This window comes from Equus przewalskii, chromosome 20 (assembly GCF_037783145.1).
Source record: "Equus przewalskii isolate Varuska chromosome 20, EquPr2, whole genome shotgun sequence".
In the NCBI taxonomy this organism is placed as follows: domain Eukaryota; kingdom Metazoa; phylum Chordata; class Mammalia; order Perissodactyla; family Equidae; genus Equus; species Equus przewalskii.
The window spans coordinates 26,562,761-26,587,011 of NC_091850.1; the positions used below are offsets into that span (position 1 = coordinate 26,562,761).

Genomic DNA, 24,251 nt, shown 5'->3' on the forward strand with positions numbered 1-24,251 from the left:
TTATTCAAGCTAAAAGCCTTTACTTTTTACCTAGTTTTGCCTTTTAATTCTGTGGATGAACATTTATTTATTTAATAAATGTTATTTTGGGTTTTTTTTTTTTATGTGCCAGGTTATATTCTGGATCCTGAATATTTTTTTAAAGAAATTATAGTATAAGCACATTTGTGCCTTTGGAAAAGTAAAATCATGCTTTAACATTGGCAGATGAATGTGTCTGCTGTGGCAGAGGTTGCTCCGGGATCGTGACACTTTCCTCTGAGTGACACTGGGGCTTCATAATCCTCCTGTAGTATCCGTGGCAGCACTAGGGTTGATCCTAGAGTTAAAACCTGTTTTGCCATAACAAATAGAATTGTATAATGTCTGGGTTTTGGTTTGTTGATTGAGGGATGTTTTGCTCTTTTAGCAAATAGAAGGAGGACTTAACTGTTTATTAAATTGTATCATACTTTTTTAATGTTAGCATTTCCCAGAGAAAGTATTGGTTAGGTGCATCAGGGCGTTGTAATAGTCTAAAATAAGTAAGAGAAAGATTATGAAAAATGTTGACTAATGATCTGCCTTCGAAAAAATAATTGGTAGATGAAGGTATTTGGATGTAATCTAACACTCAATTGAACACTTTAATATGTTGTGTAAGTTTAATCACCAGAAGCAGCATGCATGTGATTCTTAACTTTTACTGTTATTTCTTTATTTGATATTTATCCCTTGATCTGAAGTGAGCATTTTTAGTAAGCCAGGCTTTGCACTAAAGAAAGGCTTCATGGATTATGAAATAGTGTAGTTGAAGTTTACTGGTGTGGAGCCTTAACGTTGAAGCTGAATAAGCCCTTAGAGTTTAGAGTTGGCAGAAACTTTAGAGATCACTTAATGTGTAGAGAGACTTGTAAAAAAAAAAAAGAAGAGGACTGTCTATATACTAAAGGCTGATTGGCTGTTTTCGTACTTTGAGGAGACTTATGACAATATTAAGCAGGTTGTTTGAGATAAACCAGTCAGAAACTCCCCTCCTCCCCGTTTTATTGTACGTTTACACACATGTGGACACATAAAATGGGAATTACAAATTATGTGAAACAACATTATTTCAGGCCTTACTGGTAATTTTTGCAGGTCTGGATTAACTACAGTTTACTTTTGTAATACTGTGAAATTTTTTTTGTAATATCAATTTGTTATTTTGCTTAGAAAAGTAGCATATCATTCCTTTTTTTGAAAATTTACATTCCTAATTATTACTGTGAAATGAAAACTGAGTTTGTAATAGGGAAGATCTAGATTCACATTCTTGCTCCATAATTTGCTGGGAAATATCTGACATACTATTTAATTTTCTGAGCTTAAGTTTTCTCATTTGTGGGAGGGGATATAATATTGTGCCTGTTGCAAGGTTATTATAAGTATTAAATGAGAAAATTTGTTCAAAGACCCTAGCGTACTGTCTGGCAAGTGCTTAGATGAAAGTCCAGAGGGCAAGTGTTGTTAAATAAATAATTGTTATTTATTCATTCTTTTGATCATGGACATTTTGGTTGTTTGTAGTTTCTTGCTATTATGAACAATGATTTTATACGTTGTCTTGTACATGAGTCCTGGTACTCATACATAAGTTTCTCTAGATTGTACAACTTGGTGTAGGGTTACTGCTTATGACTATATATATATTATTTATACTATATATATATATATATATATATATATATATCTCCTCATAGTTGCAATGTGTAAAAGTTGCTCTCTTTTTTTTGTGAGAAAGATTGGCCCTGAGCTAACATCCATTGCCAATCTTCCTCTTTGCTTGAGCAAGATTGTCCCTGAGCTAACGTCTGTGCCAGTCTGACTCTGTTGTACATGGGACACTACCGTAGCGTGGTTTGATGAGTGGTGTGTAGATCTACGCCCGGGATCTGAACCCGTGAGCCCTGGACTACCGAAGTGGAGCGCATGAACTTAACCACTATGCCGCTGAGGTAAAAGTTGCTCTTGATCCATACTTTTGTCAGCACTTGAGATTATCAGACTTTTATTAAAAATATTTTATTATGGGGGCTGGCCTCGTGGCTGAGTGGTTAAGTTTGTGTGCTCCGCTTTGGCGGCCCAGGGTTTCACTGATTCGGATCCCAGATGCAGACCTAGCACTGCTCACCAAGCCATGCTGAGGCCGTGTCCCACATAGCTCACCTAGAAAGACTTACAACTAGAACATACAATTATGTACTGGGGGGCTTTGGGGAGAAGGGAAAAAAAAGAGGAAGATTGGCAACAGATGTTAGCTCAGGGCCAGTCTTCAAATACAAACTTTTAAGGGAGACACACAAGGAACAGTGAGAAATGGTTATGAAGAGGACTAAGCCAATGTAATTACAGAAACAAGGGAGAGAAGATGGATTTGGTTGGCATTGCCCCTTACTATAGTGGAAAATTCGGAGAGTTTGAGAAGCTGAGAAAAGCCTTTGCATTGAGCAAATAGTAAACTTGAGGAGAATAGCTTTAATGGCATGTTGGCCTAGATGTCTGATGGAGTTTAGGAGATGACAATATAAGAATTAAGTTGAATGTCAGAGAGATTTGGCAAAAGAAAGAAGTACTGTCACTTCAAAAATAGGAAACAGTGGGCAGAAGCCTATTTTTTAAAAGACAGGTGAAAAAGCTAGTGAAAGACTGAGATCAATGAGGAATAGTGAATAATTAATGATAGAAGTATTGGAATGAGGTAATAAGATGTGGAGTCAATAATACAAAAGGAAAGATTAGAAAATAACATTGTAATAAACTTTTTTTTCAAATTTTTAACCCACATTCAAATTGAGTGTCCTCCAGCCAAAGTGTATTATTCGTACCCTTTGCTTCTTTATTAGTTTTGAAGAGGGAAGCCCTTAATTACATTCATGGAAGCCACCTGTCAGACAAATGATCTGAACTATAGTCAATTTCATAGAGAAAAACAGAAACATGAAAGTAGCTGTACAAACAAGATGTACAACCAACTTCTAAATAATTCTGATAGGCTGGGTGTATATCACAATTAATTGTCTCAGCCTTTAGGCACAGCTGTTCTGTTCTTTTATAGAGTTCATTTACATAGTGAATTGTTTCAGAGACAAGCAGAATTTTTCTCTTATAATAAAAGATTCCTAATTAGGGGACTGTGGAAACCTAATGATTTTACAAATCTCTGTAAATATAATGATTAAGACAGAAATTTTAGCAGAACATCCAGTGATTGTAATCTTTATATAGTAATTGCTTTTAGTTATTTTTATCTTAGAAGATGTTCTAGTTGCAGAGTGTATTTTTCATATTGTTTTTCTGCAGAAAAAATAACATTAAAATAAATGTCATGACAAAGATTTCTTTGAATGGCTTTTGTATATTTTTTGTATGTACTTGTGTATACTTTGTTCTTGTATACAAAGTAAAAGTGCTTTGTGAATTTGGTTACAATTCTGTACTACAGTTATGTCATAGTGAGTGTTATAAGCCAAAGCATTCCACTGATCTCTGATTTTATTGTGAAAAACAGAAAGAGATGAATTCTAAGAAAGCACTTCATACTTTTTTTTCTATCAAGCGGCTCTTCTTGTCTACTTCAAACATCTGAGCCATCTTTACCAGAAGATCTTTATAAATACACAAATTACTTACCACATAAAAATTGGTGATGATAGAATGGTTAGAGGATTATTAGTCAAGGTAAAAAGTTAGGCCATAGTTCTTTATCCAACTAGTGCAACCTGGGAACATGATTTTTAACATTGCCATGAAAGTAACTATAATGCTTGGAAGGAGGATGGGACAGAGAAGGAACAGGAAAGTGATTTTCTGAAGGTGGAGAGCAAGCTTAACCTTCTCCCTTTTTCTTCCTTTTTGTATTCCTAGGTGGTGGTGTCTTTTTTTTTTTTTTTGAGGAAGATTAACCCTGAGTTAGCGTCTGCTGCCAATCCTCCTCTTTTTGCTGAGGAAGACTGGCCCTGAGCTAACGTTGGTGCCCATCTTCCTCTACTTTATATGTGGGACACCTGCCACAGCATGGCTTGCCAAGCAGTGCCATGTCCACACCCAGGATCTAAACCCTTGAATCTGGGGCCGCCAAAGCGGAATGTGCGAACTTAACCACTGCGCCACAGGGCCAGCCCCATCGGCGTTGTCATTTAAAAATTCTTATATTTGACAGTTCTGAATGGGACAAGGCAATTACATTGTTAATTGTATTAAACCAGTTCATTCTAACCTTAGAAAGTGAGATTCCTCTTCAAAGTAATAGAAGGATGTTTTGGATAGGTTTTGGGGGAATAATTTTTTTGGTCTTCAGAGTTTGAAAAATATATACATTTTAAAGCAGCGTGATCTTTTTTGTCTGTCTTACTATGGCTGTCATTATTATAACTAATCATAAGATAATATTTCCATTGTAAATTCTTATATTTTAATATTCACAGTTCTATCCTGGGGATTTCATTTGTAATAAATGCCGGCTTGTGAAAAGTCAAAGTAGCAAATTTCTATTTACTATAAAAGTAGAATAAATGTAGTCTGTAATATCTGATAATATAACAGAAAATATTTTTTCTTGTTTTTTAACTATTCATTGAATTACACCTAGAGAGAAGTGAATATATCATAAGTGTATTGCTCAGTGAATTTTCACAGATTGACACAGCACCTAGATCAAGAAACAGAGTTTGGTATATTTTAAAATTTTTATGTATTATTTCTAAATAGTATATTCATTTATTCAGTAAATGTTTTTTGAGTGGTTACTGTGTATCAACCAATGTTCTGAGTATTAGGATGATATCACAGTGGTGAACTAAAGCTGACTTAGAGTGTAGGGAGATAAACATCAAATAATCATGCAAATAAATGTATAGTTACAAACTGGTATGTACTCTGAAGGTACATTCTCCTATGAAAGGCAGTATAATGAGGTAGACAGTAGGGTAATTGAATATTGGGGAATAAAGGTAGACTGTGCTGTCAAGATTGCTTAGGTTCAAATCCTATTACCATGTCTGGTATTTGTATGACTTTAGGCAAGTGAACTAATCTAAGACTCATTTCTTAACATGGAGGTGAAAATAGTAGTACTTACGTTATATGGTTGGTGTTGAGATTAAAAGACATTATTCATGTAAAAATATTAGATATGCACAATATTGTAGACTCTCTATATGTATTAGTAATTACTATTTTTGTCTCAGTAGGTGTTGTTTGTTTCATATTGAAACGTATTCTTATTTGAAAATGATATGAAGCATATTTCATAGAGTAGATTCTAATCTCTTCTAGAGTTCAGATCATCTAAAGGGTTATCAGAATCTAGTTAGATGACATTCTGGCAGTCTTTATAGTATGTTTCAAATTTCAGTGTGTATAACAATCACTCCTATAAATGCAAATTCCTGTGGGTCACTTGTTACACTTACCTGACTCTGGAATCAGTATTTCTTATAATAACATATTTCTTAAGAACACAAGTTTGGAAACCTCTGATCTATAAGTCAGTTTTTGATGCAGACCAAATAGCCAATTATTTTGTCTCATCATTTTAACATTTAATATTGTAAGATGTTTTTTGTTGTTGTTGTGTGTTTTGGGTGCACACGCTTACTGCAAATGGTAAGAAATATCTCCTAAATCTATACTTGCTCTAGGATTCCCTATTAGTAAATAGTATCATCTAGCAGTTTACCCAACCGAGAAACCTAGATTCATCTTTGATTCCTCCCTTTACTTTTCCTCCCATCTCTAATCCATTATTGATGAAGTTGCTTGCATGGAAGATTTTTGTAACCTCTATTTAGACTTCCCTTTCTCCTGCCGTGCAGCCTGTTTTCCAAAGTTGTCTTTCTAAAACACAGAGCTGATCATGCCTTCCACTTGCGTAAATGTCTTCCTTAATAATTACCCATTTCCCAAAGATATTTAAGTTTCTTAGTATATCTTATAAGGCCATTGGAATATAGCTCCACCTTCCTTTATTCCTTATCATCTTGTTTTCTGGGAATATGAAATTTCTTCATGTTCCTTGAGTTCCTTGAAAATTACCATATTTTTTTATGCTTCCATATTTTTTACATACTGCTCTTTGCCATTTTACGTACCTACCAAGACTAATTGCTTATGATCAAGAATCATTACTCATGTCATTCCTTCCCCAGACAGCAACTGTCTCACTCTCTTCCTCAGTCTTTCTTTCAACCACTGTTTATTGAGAACGCACCATGTGCCTGGCATTGTGTAAGAGACCGGGGATGCATGTGTGAACAAGACAGACAGGCTTCCTGCCCTCACTTGTCTTACAGTCTACTGAAGTCTCTATCAAGCACCCTCCTTTTATTTTGTTCCCATGGTATTTATTACCTACCTCTCTGTTGTATTATTATTAAGTGTTTATGTGCCTCTCTTTTCTCATTTAATTTTATCTCCAGGGCTGAGATCATATATTTATTCGTATTTCTCACCTAGTATTTGGCACAATGTGTGGCGTATAGTGAGCACTGAAGTGTACAACTAAATAAAACTTAGAAATCTAAATATAAAGCTGCTCCCCAGGATAGATCAAAACTATCCTTTATAGAAGATATTTATATTTTTAATTATATAAATAATAAAATGGCTAAATACAATCTAGAGGGGAAACCTATGTTCCTGCTATATAATGTCAGTGGTATAATTTTTTTCTTGAAGAACTTTGGAGGAGGTGCCAGCCCTATGGCTGAGTGGTGAAGTTCTCATGCTTTGCTTCGGCAGCCCAGGGTTTTGCTGATTCGGATCCTGGGCACGGATATGTCACCACTCATCAGGCCATGCTGAGACGGCGTCCCATATGGCACAACCGGAGGCACTCACAGTTAGAATAATACAACTATATACTAAGGGCTTTAGGGGGAGGAAGAAGAAGGGAAAAAAAAAAGATGATTGGCACAGTTGTTAGCTGAGGTGCCAGTCATTAAAAAAAAGGAACTTTGGAGGAATATCCTATCATTTACAGTTTAATTTTAAAATATTTAAGCCATTTATACCAATTTAATTTATAACTTATTTAAAATAATCATTTGAAATAAAGATTATAGAATATATAATTTTATTATTAAGATTATATATTCATATAATTTTAAGTAGAAGTTCTATTCAAATGAATGATTAACTGTTTTCAGCTAATTTTCTTTATGTTTAATGTTCTATACCTAGGTCAATCCTGGTCTGTATCTTATAGTTATATAATAACATGCTTATAATAAACCAATTAAAGACATGGTTTTTGCTCATAGAATTTTAAATCAATTACATTAGTGAACTGGTAGATGTCACACTGAATTTATCCAATCAAAGGTATGAAATGAGAAACCTCAACAAAGACCTTTTTTCCCTCCCATTAGTATATAAGCCTTTTTCCCTTGAAATCATTCAAAATGAGCAATCCTTTGGAATTATAGAAAGGAAGATATATTTTTGTAAAAATAGAAAGAAGAAAGTGTAAAATAAGGTAACTTGACAATCCAAAATTAAAGTGGAGGAAAAGAAATCTGAACCCTGGGTTATTGGGAAGACAATCTTAAAATGTTACAGATCAGCAGAAGTTGCCTCACCTCTTCCTGCTGTCGTTATTATAAGAGTAGGACACTGGAACAAGAACCCAACAAAGCTATTCTCTTCCAGTCTCTGAGAAAAAGAGATAGCAGGTCTAGTTGTAAGGAAATCTTACATACATTAGTTGAAGTTTAACTATCTATGCTTATGGTGATCACATCATTTATAATACAACCTGAGATACTTTGGGGGGTATTAATAATTACACTGGCACAATGGGTGTAAATTGGAACCCAGGCAGATCAGACATCTATTGTCATAACTGCTGCAATAATAATTTGAAGAATGTGTCATGGGAACCTCAAGAAGGGAGATTATAGGTTAGAGAAAACCTTTACATGGCTGAGCCAAACTTCTAAGATTTCCCCCAAGTTGGGTAGAGAGACAAAGGGCATACCAGGCTGAAGAAGTCTGGTGCCATTGTGCTGTCCATGTAGCCCTGCCCCTATCCAGATCATTCTCTCTCAAGAAATGCTTCATGTCCATCCTTCTTCTAAAGCATCTCTTTGAAAATGTTCAGTTTTTAGTATGATAAAGCTAACATTTAAGAAGATTATAATTAAACTGATTTACTTGCAGTAGTATTTGATTGATAGGTTTTCCTTGCCCATCTCTACTACAGTATTTATATTTAAAATATACCAATAATTAAAAGAAGATTATTATCTGCTATCGTCGCCTGAGAGGAAACAGGATTATTTTCATTGTGTGAAGGAAGATAATACTTGTTCTGCATTCCAGATGGTCACCCCAGAAAAAATGGATGAAAATTACAATGGGGTGGATTTTGATATCCATATAAGAAAAAATATTCTAGTACTCTATCCAAAGATGGAATAGGCTCTCCTGGGAAGTTCTGAATTCCTCTGCATTAGAGGTAAAAGGAAGGCCGTTTTCCCAGGATGCCATCATTGGGATAGATCCTTCCCTACTAAATTATATAACTCTGATATTAATAATTCTTAGATTTTGAGGAAATGTTAGAGAGTTTGAAGCAGTGCTTCCTCAACTTCTTACCCTGTGGGTAAGGGTGAGAAGATGTATTCCCAGTGTCTTTGCTGGTGGAAGAGAGATTTGCTGCTGGCTTCTGCAAAGGTTATATCAACTATAGTAATTTCCATGTATTTCTAATCATTTACATCTGCTTACAGTAATCATAGAAAATATTAAAGATATAATTATGTACATATCAGATTTGTGTAGTCATATTTAATTTTATTATATTAATTCTTATGCACCCAGTTTTTCTAGTTTGTTGGTTGTTAGCATTTGTTCATGTGTATTCACAAATAAATCACAGAAAATATTGTTCAGCTCTGCTCTCCTAATTCCTCTTTGAAATTTTTAGAAGACAAATAAGGTGATAAAAGTTTCTACTTTATTTCTATTTATTTATTTATTTTCGGTGAGGACGATTGTTCCTGAGCAAACATCTGTGCCAGTCTTCCTCTATTTTTTGTATGTGGGATGCCGCCACAGCATGGCTTGACAAGCAGTATTACAGGTCCACATCCAGGATCTGAACCGCTGAACTCCAGGCTACCATCAAAGTAGAGCACGCAAACTTAACCACATACCACCTGGCCAGACAGTTTCTACTTTAAAAATGAGCAAACTTGGCTCATAAAAGTAACGCACTAAAACACATAACAAAAATGCATTCATTTAGACACACTAATGTGTGAGTTAAACATTTGCTTGGTCTAACTACATAACTTTCACATTATTATTGATCCATAAAAATTATTTTTGCTAGTCAAATAATAACTTTTAATTACTGTTGCTACTATTTATTGAATATCTGTTATGGGCTAGGTACTGTGCACATACACAGAGAATTAAGCCAGAGAGGGAATGAATATAAATATAATGTATGTCTGTAGACATACATATAGATATAGACAGAGAAAAGGTTTATTTACTGTAGCTTTCTCTTGGTGGTTTTCTGTATGTATGTATGTATGTCTATGTATATGTGTATGTGTTTATGTAATATTAAATTGCTGGATATTTAGAGTTGACTGCAGTTATTTCATTACTTCCAGAGGGATTCATCAGGAACACGCTTAGGACTAAAAAGTTACACAATAAGAGGAAAAGAGCTACTGTAATACTAGTAGTTCTTTTGTGTTTTGCTTCCTTGCATTTGAATGGTTGGCCATCATAGTCAGCTAGCCGCGGTTTTTTTTTCTTTTTCCCTTATGCAGCTGTAGGTTTCCTAAAATTTAAGGCTTCTGAGAGAATGTTCTAGTAGTATCTCATTTGTGCTTTATTCTTCTTACATAGCAGTACTAACATTAGACAGTTTTGGAGAGCTAAGTTGGAAACATTTAGCAAGAGTAGGAAGAAATAAAGAGAGACAAATCTCTCCTTAAATTTCTTTTGACTTCTCCTCCATCTCCACCGCCCCAGTAAAATCCGCATTGCTCTCACCTTGCTCACTACTCTTCCTTGTATAAGTTCTAACTATCTAGCATAGGAGTTGGCAGACTACAAGCTTGTGAGCCAGGTCTGTTTATTGAAACATAGCCACATTCATTCATTTATGTATTTTCTATGATTGCTTTCCTGGGACAACAGCAGAGTTAAGTAGTTGCAACAGAGACCTTATGGCCTGCAAAATCTAAAATACTGTCTGGAACTTTACAGAAAAAGTTTTCAGGCTCCTGATCCATCAGGTAAAGAAGAAACCAGAGATTTCTCATTTCCTTTACCGGGGGAACTTTAACCTCATATTTCAAGTTAGAGTTTTCCATAGGAACACTGTAGCAAATAAGCCTTACATAGTACTTCGTGTCTAAAATGGCCCTAATACTATTTTGAATTGGTCTGGGAAGTAACATAGTTTCTGGGAGGAAGCATATTCTGTCTTTCAGCAAATATATTATGAAGAAACTTTGAAACTCTTATAGTTGAGGATTCCTGATAATTAGTGAAAGGGAAAGAGGTGAGGAGGGGAAGGAAGGAGAAAGACTGGTTCATTTTGATTTGGATTGACAATGAGAACATCATTATAGTGTGTTAAGTTCGCTTTATATCATTACTCATTAGGCAATAATGTTGAAATAATGTTGAAATAATGTTGGCTTCTCACCATCTGGCAATTTTCTAATTGTGCGCATGAGTTTTTTGTTGTTTTTGCTGATTATCACTTTTCTTCCACTTGTATGTAAGTTTCATTAAAGAAGGATCTGTCTTGCTCATTGGTGTATTACCAGTACCTAAAATAGTACTTGACAATAATAAGTGTTTAATTAATACTTGTTGAAAGAATGAACTCAGACATGAGATTTTATTTTTGTAACAATATTGCAGTTTTTCAAAAATGTCTGCTGTCAATTTGTACCTAGAAAATAGGCAATAATTAGAAATCTGCAAACTTTTGTGAAGAATGTATCTTTTCATGCTAATTGTCTTAATCGTTAGTCCTATCAGATTGTTACATAGTATTAACTGTCTTCACTTAAGTGAAACTTTTTGTTTGATGCCTGACAACCTAATTATAACTTGATGTAGAATAGTTAGATTATATATTTCCATTAGATGAATTTCACACTGGCTTTAATGATCCTTAACTGACTTTGCAAATACTGTAGGTTCTATATTACCTTAAGGGTTGTTATAAAATTTTTATAAAGTTCTCAGATATAGTTAAATCATTTTAATACCCTTGGCTTATTTGTAATTTTCTTCCTTAATCTTTCCAAACAGATACCATTTATTGTAACAAAAAGTATTACTAAATACTAATGGTGACCTATTCGTAGTTTCTTGCAATTCTTTTTAATGAGATCTGATCCCACGCAATGATGAGCTGTTTTCATTTCACTTCTAAGATAACTTCAAAGAGTCACTAATTATGAAGACATATCCTAAACCTCTTAAAATTAGATTGAATCTCATTGAAGTTAAAAAAAAAATCCAGAATTTATAGGAGATGCTCTAAAGTCAAATGAAGGATCTCAGTATGTAGCAATTTCAGAGTCATTGGAAATTGCTGGGATATATAGTATGCTTAGTGGTTTGACACTAACCAGTTTTTGCTTGTGATGGCCAATACCCAGAATAACAGAATGGAGCAAAGTAGGCAAATGCAAGCTAAATGTAAAATAGGACAATTACAAAGTTTCATTTGCTGAGGAAAACACTGATTCAAAACAAATAGTTCCTTAGTTTTGTGTTAACAGATAAAAATCTCAAAGGCAGTCATAATGACTCTTAAACTAAACTATCAACAATGTGATATTGTTTTTTTTTCTTTAGATTGTGCTTTTGTTTGTTTAAAACAAATAGGATGCTGAATATATTAATAGAAAAATAGCTGGTAGCAACTTAAGGAAATTGACACTCTATTCCATGGGTTGGCAAACTTCTAACCACAGGGCTGTATCTGGCTGTGGCCCATTTTTCTAAAGTAAGTGAGTTAAGAATGATTTTTATATTTTTAAAGCATTTTTTTGTTTCAGTGTTTTTGGGGGGGGGGGGTGGTGAGGAAGATTGGTCCTGAGCTAAATCTGTTCCCAGTCCTCCTCTTTTTGCTTGAGGAAGATTGTCTCTGAGCAAACATCAGTTCCAATCTTCCTTTATTTTGTATGTGAGATGCCGCCACAGCATGGCTTGAGATGAGCAGTGTGTATATTCATGCCTGGGATCCAAACCCGCGAACCCTGGGCCACTGAAGTGGAGCATGTGAACTTAACCCCTATGGCACCGGGCCAGCCCCATCTTTCTGTACTTTAAAGATGTCACACCATACTCTTCTCATTTGCCTAGTTTCCCACGAGAAATCTGCTGTCATCCATTTTTTTCTTGTTCCTCTGTATGTAACTTGTCCTTTTTATCTGGTTGCTTTTAAGATTTTCTCTACGGGTGGTTTTGAGCAATTTGATTGTGATGTGACTTGGTCTAATTTTCTTCATGTTTTTTGTGGTTGGGATTGTTGAGCTTCTTGGATTTATTGGTTTATTTTCATCAAATTTGGAAAGTTTTCATCCGTTATTTCTTCACATATTTTTTCTATCCCTCATTTCTTTCCTTTGACGACTGCAATTACACATGTTGTAATTGTGTTAGGCTGCTTGAAGTCCCACAGTTCACTGATGCTCTTTTCATTTATTTATATTTTGTCTCTTTTTATTATATTTTGGATAGTTTCTATTGCTTTGTCTTCAGGTTGACAATTCTTATCTGTAAATAAATATAGATAAATCTATAAATAAATACCTTCTATAAAAAGTATTATGCTGTTATTCCCATCAAATGTATTTTAATCTGAGACATTGTAGTTTACATCTCCAGAAATTCAATTTGAGTGCTTTTTACACCTTTCATGCCTCTCTCTAAGGTTTTTAACTTACAGACTATGGTTATAAAACTGTTTTAATGTGCTTTTCTGCTAGTTCTAATATCTGTGTCAATTCTGGGTCATTTTCAATTAATCAATTTTTCTGCTCATCATAGGTCATGTTTTCCTGCTTCTTTACATGCCTGATAAATTTTGACTGGATACTAAACTTTGTGAATTTTGCCTCATTATGTGCTTCATATTTTTTCTGTTCTTAGAAATCTTCTTGAGCTTTGGTCTGAGACACACTTTAGTTACTTAGTTTAATTCTTTCAAGACTTGTTTTGAAGATTTGTTAGGTGATATCAAAGAAATATTTAGTCTATATCTGATTGTTTCCCACTACTGAGCCAAGACTTCTCTGAATACTCTAACCACTGCCCCATGAACTACGAAGTTTTTCAATCTGGGTTTTAGGAACAAGCACTGCTCCCTGTCCTGTGTGAAAACAGGGTACTCTTGCCTTTAATTCTTTTGAGTGACAATGTTCTCACACACATGCACCAATCATTGCTATACTGATTACCTGAGGGATCCCTTTGCGGATCTTGAGAGTTCTCTCTCTGCAATGCTCTCTTCTCTAATAACACTTCTGGTCTCCTTGGACTCTGACCTCCATCTCTTCAACTCAAGACAGTTTGCCTGGTTTTCTCGTCTCAGCACCAAGGCCTGGAAACTCTTTTAAGTCAGTAAGCTGGGGCAGTTGTAGGACATGCTTGTTTATTTCTCATCTCTCAGGATCATTGTTCTTTATTTCCTGATGTCCAGTGTCTTGAAAACTATAGTTTCATATATTTTGTCCAGTTTTTTGGTTGATCCAAATAGGAAAATATTTTTGGTGCCTGTTACTACCTTGTAGCCAGACGTGAAAGTTGGGATTGGAATTTAAGATGCAGTGGTCAAATAATTCCAGGTGATGATACAGTTGGACCATAGATATGAGTGGAGTAGACATGTGTAGGTCATTGAATGAATGATCCACATGGCCTTTGAAGTCACCTGGGTAGATGGATTTGAGATAGAGAGTAAGACTTTAAATAGAAAGTAAGACTTTAAACCAAGAGCCAAAGTTATAAAGTTTTAATACTGCATGCTTTATGTGTTGGTTAGGAAAATGCTCTTTTAAAATTATGTTAAATTGTCTTATCTTTTCTTCTAGAACCTTCTGATAACTTAAGGGAGATTCTCCAAAATGTGGCCAAATTGCAAGGAGTATCAAATATGAGAAAGCTAGGCCATCTGAATAACTTTACTAAGGTAAGTAACTTGAATGTTTATGAATATTATCATTGAAAATTCTTTGCTCCTTATCATACTTATTAGATGCTTCTTAACCATCATTAACAAGAAATTCTTGAGTATTCATTCAGTACCAGTGCTTTTCTCTGCTGCTTCTTAGGGATTTTGTCATGTATTTTTAAATTAAAAAGTATATTTGAATAATGGAAGTATAATATGTTTGTTGTAGAAAATTTGGTAGGTTCAGAAAAGAATAAAGAAAAAAAATCACTGAGAAGTCCATAATCTAGTCCTCACTGTTATTCACATAATGATGTATTTCTTTTGCCTTTTTATGCTCATTTTAATGTGATAATGTATAATACATGTTTATGCATGTTACACGTGTGTTGCATTTCATAGGCATAACCATAATTCCCAGAGAAGTATTAGGCTTTTCTCTCTCTTTCCCTGGTGCTCTATTGCCATTATCTGGATCTCAATTAGAGCCCAAGATAAACATAGGAGCCCTCGTCCCAAATAAATATTGACTTGATCTCTATTAGCAGCCAAGAATTCCCGAGTTTGATAGATGGGTTGGTATGTTTTTGAGCCTGGTAATGTTGGACAGCCAACTCTTGGAAACACTAAAATGGCTGTTATTTGAGGTGATGCCATAAATAGAAAACAGAATGGCTCCTTTGGGAAAAATTTTTTTTCCCTTTTAAATTTACTAAATAAAAATTGTTCTGCTACATTTTAAATGTAGGAATAATTGTATGTTTTCACCTCTTACTTCTCAAAGTGTGATCCACAGATGAGTAGCTTGGGCATCACCTTAAGATTGTTTGAAATGTCCTATTTTTGGCCCCACCGCAGATCTCTGAATCAGAATCTACATTTTAATAAAGATTCTCAGGTGAATTTGTGTGTACATTAAAATTTGAATGGTACTGTTTTAATCCTTCCAAAATGTTGAATTCTGTGCTGTCTAGTAATTGGACTGTGGCTTGGATTCGATTATATTTCACAGAAATAAAAGGGGAAGAGAATGTAGTCACCATGTAACAAAGTTGTCTTTTCTGTATGTGTTGTGCAATAAATATAAAATAGGTTAGATGTTTGTTTCATGGTTAGGAAAGCAAGCACATATGCATTTATTTTTCCTTAGTGAACTTTTGAAATATTCTGGCATTTATTTTTATATGACAGATGAGGAAATTATTTTATATGAGGATGAGAAAGTGAGTTTTTTAAAACAACTTTCAAAAACATTGAATAGGTCCTTGAGAAGGGGTTTTCAAAAATATCCCTATGTATGTTTTCATTTTTATGAATATAACAAAAATCTTCAGATGCTTTTTTTCAATGTGCTAGTCAGATAATGTCAAGTCTTTGAGACCCAAAGTTTTTCCAAGGTTGCAAATTACATCTCCTGGTTTCCTGCCTTCTGTTTAACTTCTCAGTTTTATCTCATCATTCTTGACTCTAGTAAGTCTTACCACTCACTGGCCTAGATTTAACTGTTAAAAACAATTCAGTAGAGGTTTATGTCCTGTTTGAACTCCTGGTTCCCATCATAATCAGGTTGATAGCTAAATATGTAGTTCCACATCTTCTGAAAGTTGGGGATGGATGTAAGAATGGCAGTGATTTCTGTTATTTTGCTCTGGCACCAGTATGGCTCCTAAAGCAATCTTAAAAATCGAGAGCAGCACTGTCTAGTAGAAACATAATGTGAGCCACGTATGTAATTTGAAATTTTCCAGTAGCTACACTGAAAAGTAAAAGGAAACGTGAAGTTATTTTTAGTAATATATTTTCTTTAATCTAGTTTATCCAAATTATTATCATTTGGTGTAATTAATATAAAATATTAATGGGATATTTAACATTTTTTCTTACTAAATCTTGAAATCAAGTATGTATATTACACTTATAGCACATCTCAATTCAGACTAGCCGCGTTTCCAGTGCTCATAGCCACTTATGGCTAGTAGCTACCAACCATAGTGGACAGTGTGCATACAGAACTTTTTCGAATAGGAATGTTTTGAACATCTATTTCTAGGACTCTGTTGGATGCCTTTCTTTCTCCCTTCTCTATTCCCCATTTATTTCTATCTAGATCCTAGGCTCTCTTGGGTTAGGGTCCGTTCCCCCCCCTCTTTTTCCCTCCTCCATTTTCTTGTTTTTCTGTCTTTGTTTTGATTTTTTTCCCACAGTATTTGACTAAGTTGTTCCTCCAGTTGGTCTGTCCTTGATTTGTGCTCTCTCACTCTCTTCTCCCCTTTCTCCTTCCCTCCACTCTCTTCTTCTTCTCCCCTCTCTACTTCTTCCACCTTCTCCCCTTCATCTCCTCTCCTTCACCCTTCCCTACTCTCTTCCTGGTCTCTCCTTCCCTCATTCCTTCCTCCTTACCCATTCCCTCCTTTCCGCCATAGTACTGCTGTAGAGTATAGAATGATTATCTCTGTAGTGAAGGCCCTAGGCTTTTGGGCTTTTTGTACTCATGTTTGTATTTTTGTTTTGCCATATCTTTTCTTTATAATTATCACACTTCCCTCTGGCCATGGTGACAACTTATAGCAGCCCTTTTATTTGCTGCTTTAAATTATTTATGAATTTAAAAACTAGATAACCGAGCTTACTAGAATTTGTCTACAATATGAGGGACTAAACCTTGAGTCAGGGTCTGAGGGGCTATCCCATTGGTGACATCCATGAATGTTGGACGTAATAGAATCTATTTTGGCTGCCTGGTAATGTAATAGGAAAAGCATGAGCTTTAGATCAAATAGATGGGGTAGTGCCTTTCTACCCGGGATTTGTTTTTTGTTTTCTTTTGTATTTTTTGCTAGTTTTCTAGGTTCGGGCTGACTCTGTAGCTTGAGTTGCAGATTGGTAAGCTGTTACTGTAACAGGGTTTTTCAGCCTCTGCAATATTGACATATTGGGCCGGATAATTATTTGTTTTGGGAGGCTGTCTTGTTCATTGTGGGGCGTTTAGCAGTGTCCCTGGCCTATACCCACTAGATGCCAGTAGCACTGCTTGTGACAAGCAAAAATGTCTCTAGACATTGCCAGATATTTACTGGGGGACAGAGTCGTCCCTGATTAAGAACTGCTGCTGTGAATAAATGTCTGTGGATTTTATTATAAAATTTCTCCAAATGCCTAGCACAAAATAATTGCTTACTGAATTTAATAATAATATAATGTGTCTTTGAATTCCATTTTGTTGGAGAGCTAGGTTAATAAACCTAGCCAGTATTCCTATAAAATCTGAAGTTCATTTCCTTATAAAATAAAACTTAGAAATTCTCAGAAATCTCTAAGAATAGCTCTATAGAATAAGAAATCAAGAAAAATAATTATGATGTCAGGAGAGTAGTTAGTTAGTTAGACTAGTTAGGAGGGAGGTAGTCACTCTTCTCTGTGTTCCCATAACAGGTTTTCTACGTGTATACTAAATTTTTCTATTCTTTTGTTATTATTATTTTTTGTGGGTTATTATCTTATTAAACTGAGTTTCTTAAACACAAGAAATATGTAGTGTTTATTTTCCTGCCTTTATATTCCTCTCTACCTCAAAGCCTGGCATGTAAGTTGTTTAATTAAAGGTATTATATTACGTTTGGAAGATTTTGCATTTTAAATATGAGTTTTTGTTGTACTAGCATTTGTTTTGTTATTATATATAAGTCCAGCTGTTAGGATTAAGTAAATTTAGTAGATCAGTGGGGCTGAAATATTGTATAGGGTGGACTTCATCTCCAGAATTAAACCTCCTTTTAAGATGTGAAGAGAGGGTGCTAGTGATGTGATCTTATAACCATGTGAATGTCACACACCCATACTTGCTTTCTGACATCATTTCACTAGATAAAGTAATGTGTATAACAGACTGCTGATGAATATAATCTTAGTCTACTATTTTTAAAACTGACAACATGCTCATAATCTAAATACCGGTTTTTAAAAGATGAAAATATTTAAACTTTTACATTATAAAAATTCTCTTTTCCTGTATTTAGTTTCATATATTTAAGTTAAAAGCTCCAAAGGAATCTTTATTTTGTTGTTTTAAAAACTTCAAAAATAGTATAAGCTTAAATATAAAAAATTAAAATGATATGGAACAATATTTGATAAGAAGTGAAAGTCCTCACTCACATACTCTTCCTGTACACCTACCCACTGTGACAAAAATGCCATTCTCCAGAGGTAACCGCTAGTATTCATCCTTCTCTGGTATAATTATAAATATGTGTGTGTGTGTGTGCGCATACATTTGTATATTTCACTGAGTTGTGAGAATTAAATGAGCTAAACAAAAGGAAGTGTTTAATATTTACCATTGTTATATATGTACACACAAAGGTTTTTTTTAATGAGATATATTGGTTTATAGTTTGTGTTTTTCCACTTCCAGTGTATCATAGAATCCTTTCCTTTTCTACAAATGTAGATCACCTGTTTTTTTAGAGCTGCATACATTTATGTGGACAGATGTATGTGTGTGTGTATATCCATACATACGAATATGTATATGTATACAAATGTACATACATATACATATATATGCATATATACATATACTATAATTTATTTAATCATGCTACCATTAAAAAATAGAACTTTTTTCTACTTCTTTTTTTTCTATTTTAAATAATGCATTAGTAACACTCTTGTGTACTTTTTTGTGCAGGATAGAATTTTAGAAGTGTGATTACTTAGCCAAGAGCATTTGTACTTTTTGTTTTAAAATACTTTTAAAATATTATAAATATATGAATATTGAAAACAACAACTAAATAAAGTACTTCTAAATTGCCCTCTCAAAAGACCATGCTGTGGAATTCTAATCTGTGATGGTTTTTTTTAAAGTGTAGGTTTTTCTGTTTGTTACTTATTTAGGACAACTATTCATTTAACCTTCAGAGCAGTATGAGTAAAATTGGAATAGCATTTAACTGCCCAGTGTTAACTGATTATTTTATTTCTAAAAACCTAATAATTTTAATAAGCATCTCAGACATTTTTATTACCTAGAGACGGTTTAGACTTCTATTTTAACTTGGTCAGAATATAATATTGTTGATAGCCCCTTTTGAATATTTTAGTATTTATAAGAAAGTCATATGGATTAATTATAACAGATTGATTGACATTGGACATGGCAAAATAAACCAGTGACATGTTATCAAAACCTTTACTCCATTTTAAAATAAGATATTATGTAGTAGTGTTTGTTTTGCTTATATAAAAAATTGAATTTAACAGTTATGCTCATAAAATAATTGTGGGCTTCTGATGATATTGAATGCTTAAGTTGGTTTATAAGTAACAAATTCAGCAAACTTAATTCAACTGAGCAAAAGTAAAAAAGAAGTTACTTGCTCTCATGATAAGGAAGAACAACGTTGGGTCCTAATTTTGGGCATAATACCCAGGGATTGAAAAAATGTTAATTACATTCTGTCTCTCCATTTCTCAGCACTCTTTTTTTTTAGGGTAGTTTCATTCTCACACATTTTCCATATGACTAAGATACATCCTCTTTGCAGCTTTCAGTCATAAAAGGAGAAGGTAGCCCTCTACCATCTTCTACAGGAACTCTGATCCTATTTGGCCGAATTCAGCTAGGCATTGTGACTGATAGTCGTAAAAACACATGGGATGTGGAGCAGTGGAAAGTTCGATGTCTAAGTAATTTAGCATTTTAAGTGACTGTTAGGAGGCTAATTCTTATATTTTGAAAGGTCTTTAACAATTTCTCAAATAATCAGTGATTTATTCTATTAAGGATTGTTATATTAATAACAAACCTGTGTGATGGGACAGGCATATTACATTTTAATAACTTAGATGGGAGACAGAAAGTTACCAGAAATGGCTAAGATAGTAGTGAAGAAACTGCTACCTAGTGAGTGAAGATTAATTAGTAGTTCAATCAGTACTTGAGGCAGGATGAGATCCTCATTGTTTAAACTCACCAATTCAGCATGCTTGTTATTTCTGCCTGCCTCTTTCCTAGAATAAGAGTGAAAGGGTTTGATTTGTACTTTAGGATTTGGTTATTTAAATTAGGAGATAATTAGTAAGGTAGTGAGTCAGTCACTACAAGAATTTTGCATTAAAATAACCTATTCTTACTCCTGATATTTTGAAAGTTATAATAGGTGAACTCCTAGTGATGAAAAATGAAAGTATAATATTTCTCTGATAACCAAAAATTCAGAATCTTATTAATGTCTTATCTAATTTCTTATTCCTGATATATATGGATTGTTTACATATAGAAAGTTTAATCTCTGCTTGGGATAATTCTAATTCAAAAGGGATATTTTCATTTAAGACTGATAAATAAGGCCCTCTTCTATAATTCTGGAAACAACTTGGAAGCATTATTTAACCACCATTGAAAGAAAGCACAGCCCTCACATATATAACTCTCTGGAAAATAGGCACTGATTATGAGAAATATGCTGTTTCATTGTAAGTTGTTCTTTTTAGTTGTTACTTGTGATTTTCCAGTTTCCAACTGAGTGGACATTTTTCTCAGAAACGTTTCTTGCAGTTGAAATGCATTGATATTAGCAGAAAATGATACTCCTTTCTAAATACTTTGCAAATTCTGTCTGTTTTTTGGAGATCATTAATAATAACTTTGAATTTTTTTTTACTTTTTCATCAAAACTGCTAACTCTAGCAAATGGTGAACAGTTAAATAGTTTGTGGTCTGAGAAGGTGAGTAATTTGGAAATGATGTTTCTCTGAATCTGTAGTTTTCTACAAGGATATCTGGCAAAGATAATGCAGGAAATGAGAACCAAGTATACACTGAGGGGAGAAACCAGCCCTTGACAGGACAAGACTTTGTATACTTTATTTCTAGGATTTCACACCATTTCATTTTGTTAACCTCCATTACTGCTGTAGCAGAAGGATGGAAATACTGCCATTTTAGAAATTGAGTTGGTATATATAAATCATTGTTTTAAGAAAGTAACATTTTTCTCATTTTAAAAGCACAATATTTTATATGTTGATATAAACAAATTCCAAGCTTCATTTTTCTATTAAGTTTATGAATTAAAATATGTCCAAGCTCTAAGTAATCGTAACAAGCAAATAAGCAGTCCATATTTTTGTTTTTTATTAGTATATGGTACCATACAATGACAATGCTAGTAATCTGAAATGTCTGGGGAATCTCCAATAAATACTAAATTATTTTTAGCAGTGATAAGTGTAGTGTTTTTGTTGTGTTTTAATTCTTTGAAATGGGCAATTTTTGTATGTGTATTTTTAGTTAGCTGTTCTGGAAAAAATAATAGTTAAGTTCACTTACTCCTTTTACGTGTATATAGCCAGAGTGCAGTTCTCCAGACTCTTGATTCATATCACTTTTGAAGCTGGAGAAATGAAGTAAGATGGTAATGTTCAGTTATGCTTTTTTTTATATCCAATTCACGCCCCCTGTCCCAAGTAAATAATTTTAATGCAAACTGTAGTAAGATATTTCATGGTGGGCTCCGGACTCAGACTAGTTTGGACTGATTTCTGGCTATACCACTTAGTAGCTTTGTGCTCTCGGGAAGTCTTATTACTGTCTCTAAGCCTCAGTTGGCTGCATTTACAAAAATATTCCAGTATTAGGGTTGACAAGATTAGTGGTCAAATAATGTTACTTCTGTTACTATTCATAAATACTAGCTATATAAAAATGCCCTCAGATTATGTAAGTAATACACATTCATTGTCAACATTTATAAAATACAGAAAAGCACAGAGAGGAAAATAAATGACTTATGATTGCACTTTCATTTTTAATGTTGAAATTTTGATGTATAGACTTTTTAAAAAGTGTGTCTTTAAAAAGTGTATATCTTTTTAAAAAATATGTATTTTTTGGAATCTTTTCTTTCACTTACCAGTACGTTATGCATGTTTTTCCTCATGTTTAAGTATTATATAACATTAACAGCTGCATAAGTTTCCTCCGTTATAAGCATTTTGTTTCCAGTTCGTTACTATTGTAAATAATGTCATGAGCATCTTGTGCTTGAACCCACTTTACATTTTGGATTATTTTATTAATATAAATCACCAAAAAGTAAGTCCTGATCCTGGTGCATTTTTCTAATTTATTTTACAAAATGTTTTCAGTATATAATCTCATCAGCAGTGTATTTTCTTATCTGGTATAATTATGTTAAAAAACAATTTCTTGCCAATTTGGTAAGCTTTATTTGAAGTGGCATTTTTCGATGTATTTGATTCAGATGTAAGGAAACAGGAAATATATTGTGTTTATTTATCAATTTTATTTCTTTAGTAAATTCTTCATACATTTTCTTTGCCTCTTCTGTAAAGTCTTTCCCCAATTTGCTTAGACCTTTCATGTTATAAGGGCCTGCCTGTATTACTTTACTAGGTGAGAGTGGAGTGTTATGGGCTGAATTGTGCCTCCCTAAAATTCATTTATTGAAGTCTTAACCCTCAGTACCTCAGAATATGTTTGTATATGGAGATAGAGCCAGTAATTAAAGAGGTAATTAAGGTGAAATTAGGTCATGTGGGTGGTCCTTAATCCAATGCTGGTGTCCTGATAAAGAAAAGGAGATTAGGACACAGACATACACAGAAGAAAGACCATATGAAGACATAGAAGATAGCCATCTATACACCAAGAAGAGAGGCCTTGACGAAAAAGAAACTCTGTCAAATACCTTGATCTTGGATTTGTAGCCTCCAGAATCATGAAAACATAAATTTCTGTCTTTAAGCCATCCGATCTGTGGTATTTGTTACAGCAGCTTTATCAAAGTGATATAGGGCCTTAACCTTTTGCCTGTCATATTTTTGCAAATATTTTTGACTAATATGTTATTTAACTTTTAATTTTAGGTATGCAATTAGTTTTTTAGAGGTGTAGAATTTTTCTTCTGTTGTCTTAAAGCCTAGGAAATCTTAGATTATTATTTTAAATCTATATTTATGTATAAAAAATTCTTATCTTTCTCAGTTTTTAAGTACTTACAGCATTGTACAACAAAACAGTAAAAATAACAAAAAATTTTCTTACTCTTTGAAAATCTAAAGCTTCTTTATCTATCATTTTTCCGAATTTTAAGGATTTTATCAGGATACCAGTACAACCATTTTGGATAAAGACCTATGAACAAAAGCTCTGTAGCTTGTTTTGCCTATTTACCTATTTACACAGCATTTTCCAACCACATAAAGTGATCATTTGTATAGTCTCCTTCCCTGCTATGAAAATATTGCAGTAGCTGAGAGCTGCTCTATTCCTATTCCCTACTCTGTTCTATTTGGAATAACTCTTTTTTTTTTTTTTTGCCTCTAAAGAAGAAATTGGATGGGAAATTTTACAAGGATCCTACTAATAGGATAGTGAACCTACATCGTTAGATTTTTGCTATAGTGTTGTGCCTTTATTTCAAAAGGCACATTCTTGGGTCCATTCCTTTCACGGAGGCAGATGTGCTGGTCATTTTGGTTGGTTTATTCTGTATGGTTGAGATGTTCATAACTTCATGCTGAGGAAGAAGAATAATAGCACTTGGAAATCCTTCTGATTCTTCAATACTAATTAAGTTATCAACTTTCTCTTTAATCCATTGTAGTTAGATTCAATACATAACTTAAGAAACTTTTATGTAACTTTTAGATAAAAGTCAGTTTTCAAAACTCAGACTAGATTAAAATGGTACATAGTCATCCAGGTAGGATGCAAGCAGCTAGTATTAGATCATTGTTCTTAATGAAAACAACTAGGAAAGGTGCTTTGAAGGCAGCAGGAAACTGCTCAGCCAATAAGTGTAGGAGCCAGAGCTTCAGAGAAGGGAGAATCTTGTGGAGGTGAGCTTACTTCTCCAACAAGTTTTCCCTGGGGGATACTTGCTAATGTGGGGTGTGTACAAGAAACTAAGGATTCAAACTTTAGGCCCAAGAGTACTGTTGCTGAAAGACAGAAAAAAAAGCACAGAGCTTTTGGTGGAGACCTAGGGGAAACCAAGTACTGTAAGGGGATTCTCCCCTCAGTACATTTGTTGAATCC

General features: G+C 34.0%; 1 protein-coding gene across 12 annotated transcripts in view; it reads left to right on the forward strand.

The window, feature by feature from the left end:
- RICTOR (RPTOR independent companion of MTOR complex 2) overlaps positions 1 to 24,251 on the forward strand; it is a 112,090-nt gene that overhangs the window by 18,750 nt on the left and 69,089 nt on the right. For 9 of the 12 annotated variants that reach the window (XM_070586937.1, XM_070586939.1, XM_070586938.1 and 6 more), the window contains one exon: positions 14,103 to 14,200. In XM_070586937.1, coding sequence (XP_070443038.1) covers positions 14,103 to 14,200 — 98 coding nt within the window. Of the gene's footprint in view, positions 1 to 1,762; positions 1,977 to 9,972; positions 12,014 to 14,102; positions 14,201 to 24,251 lie in introns of those variants that run through there. The other 3 variants (XM_070586943.1, XM_070586948.1, XM_008526631.2) reach the window with 2 other exon arrangements.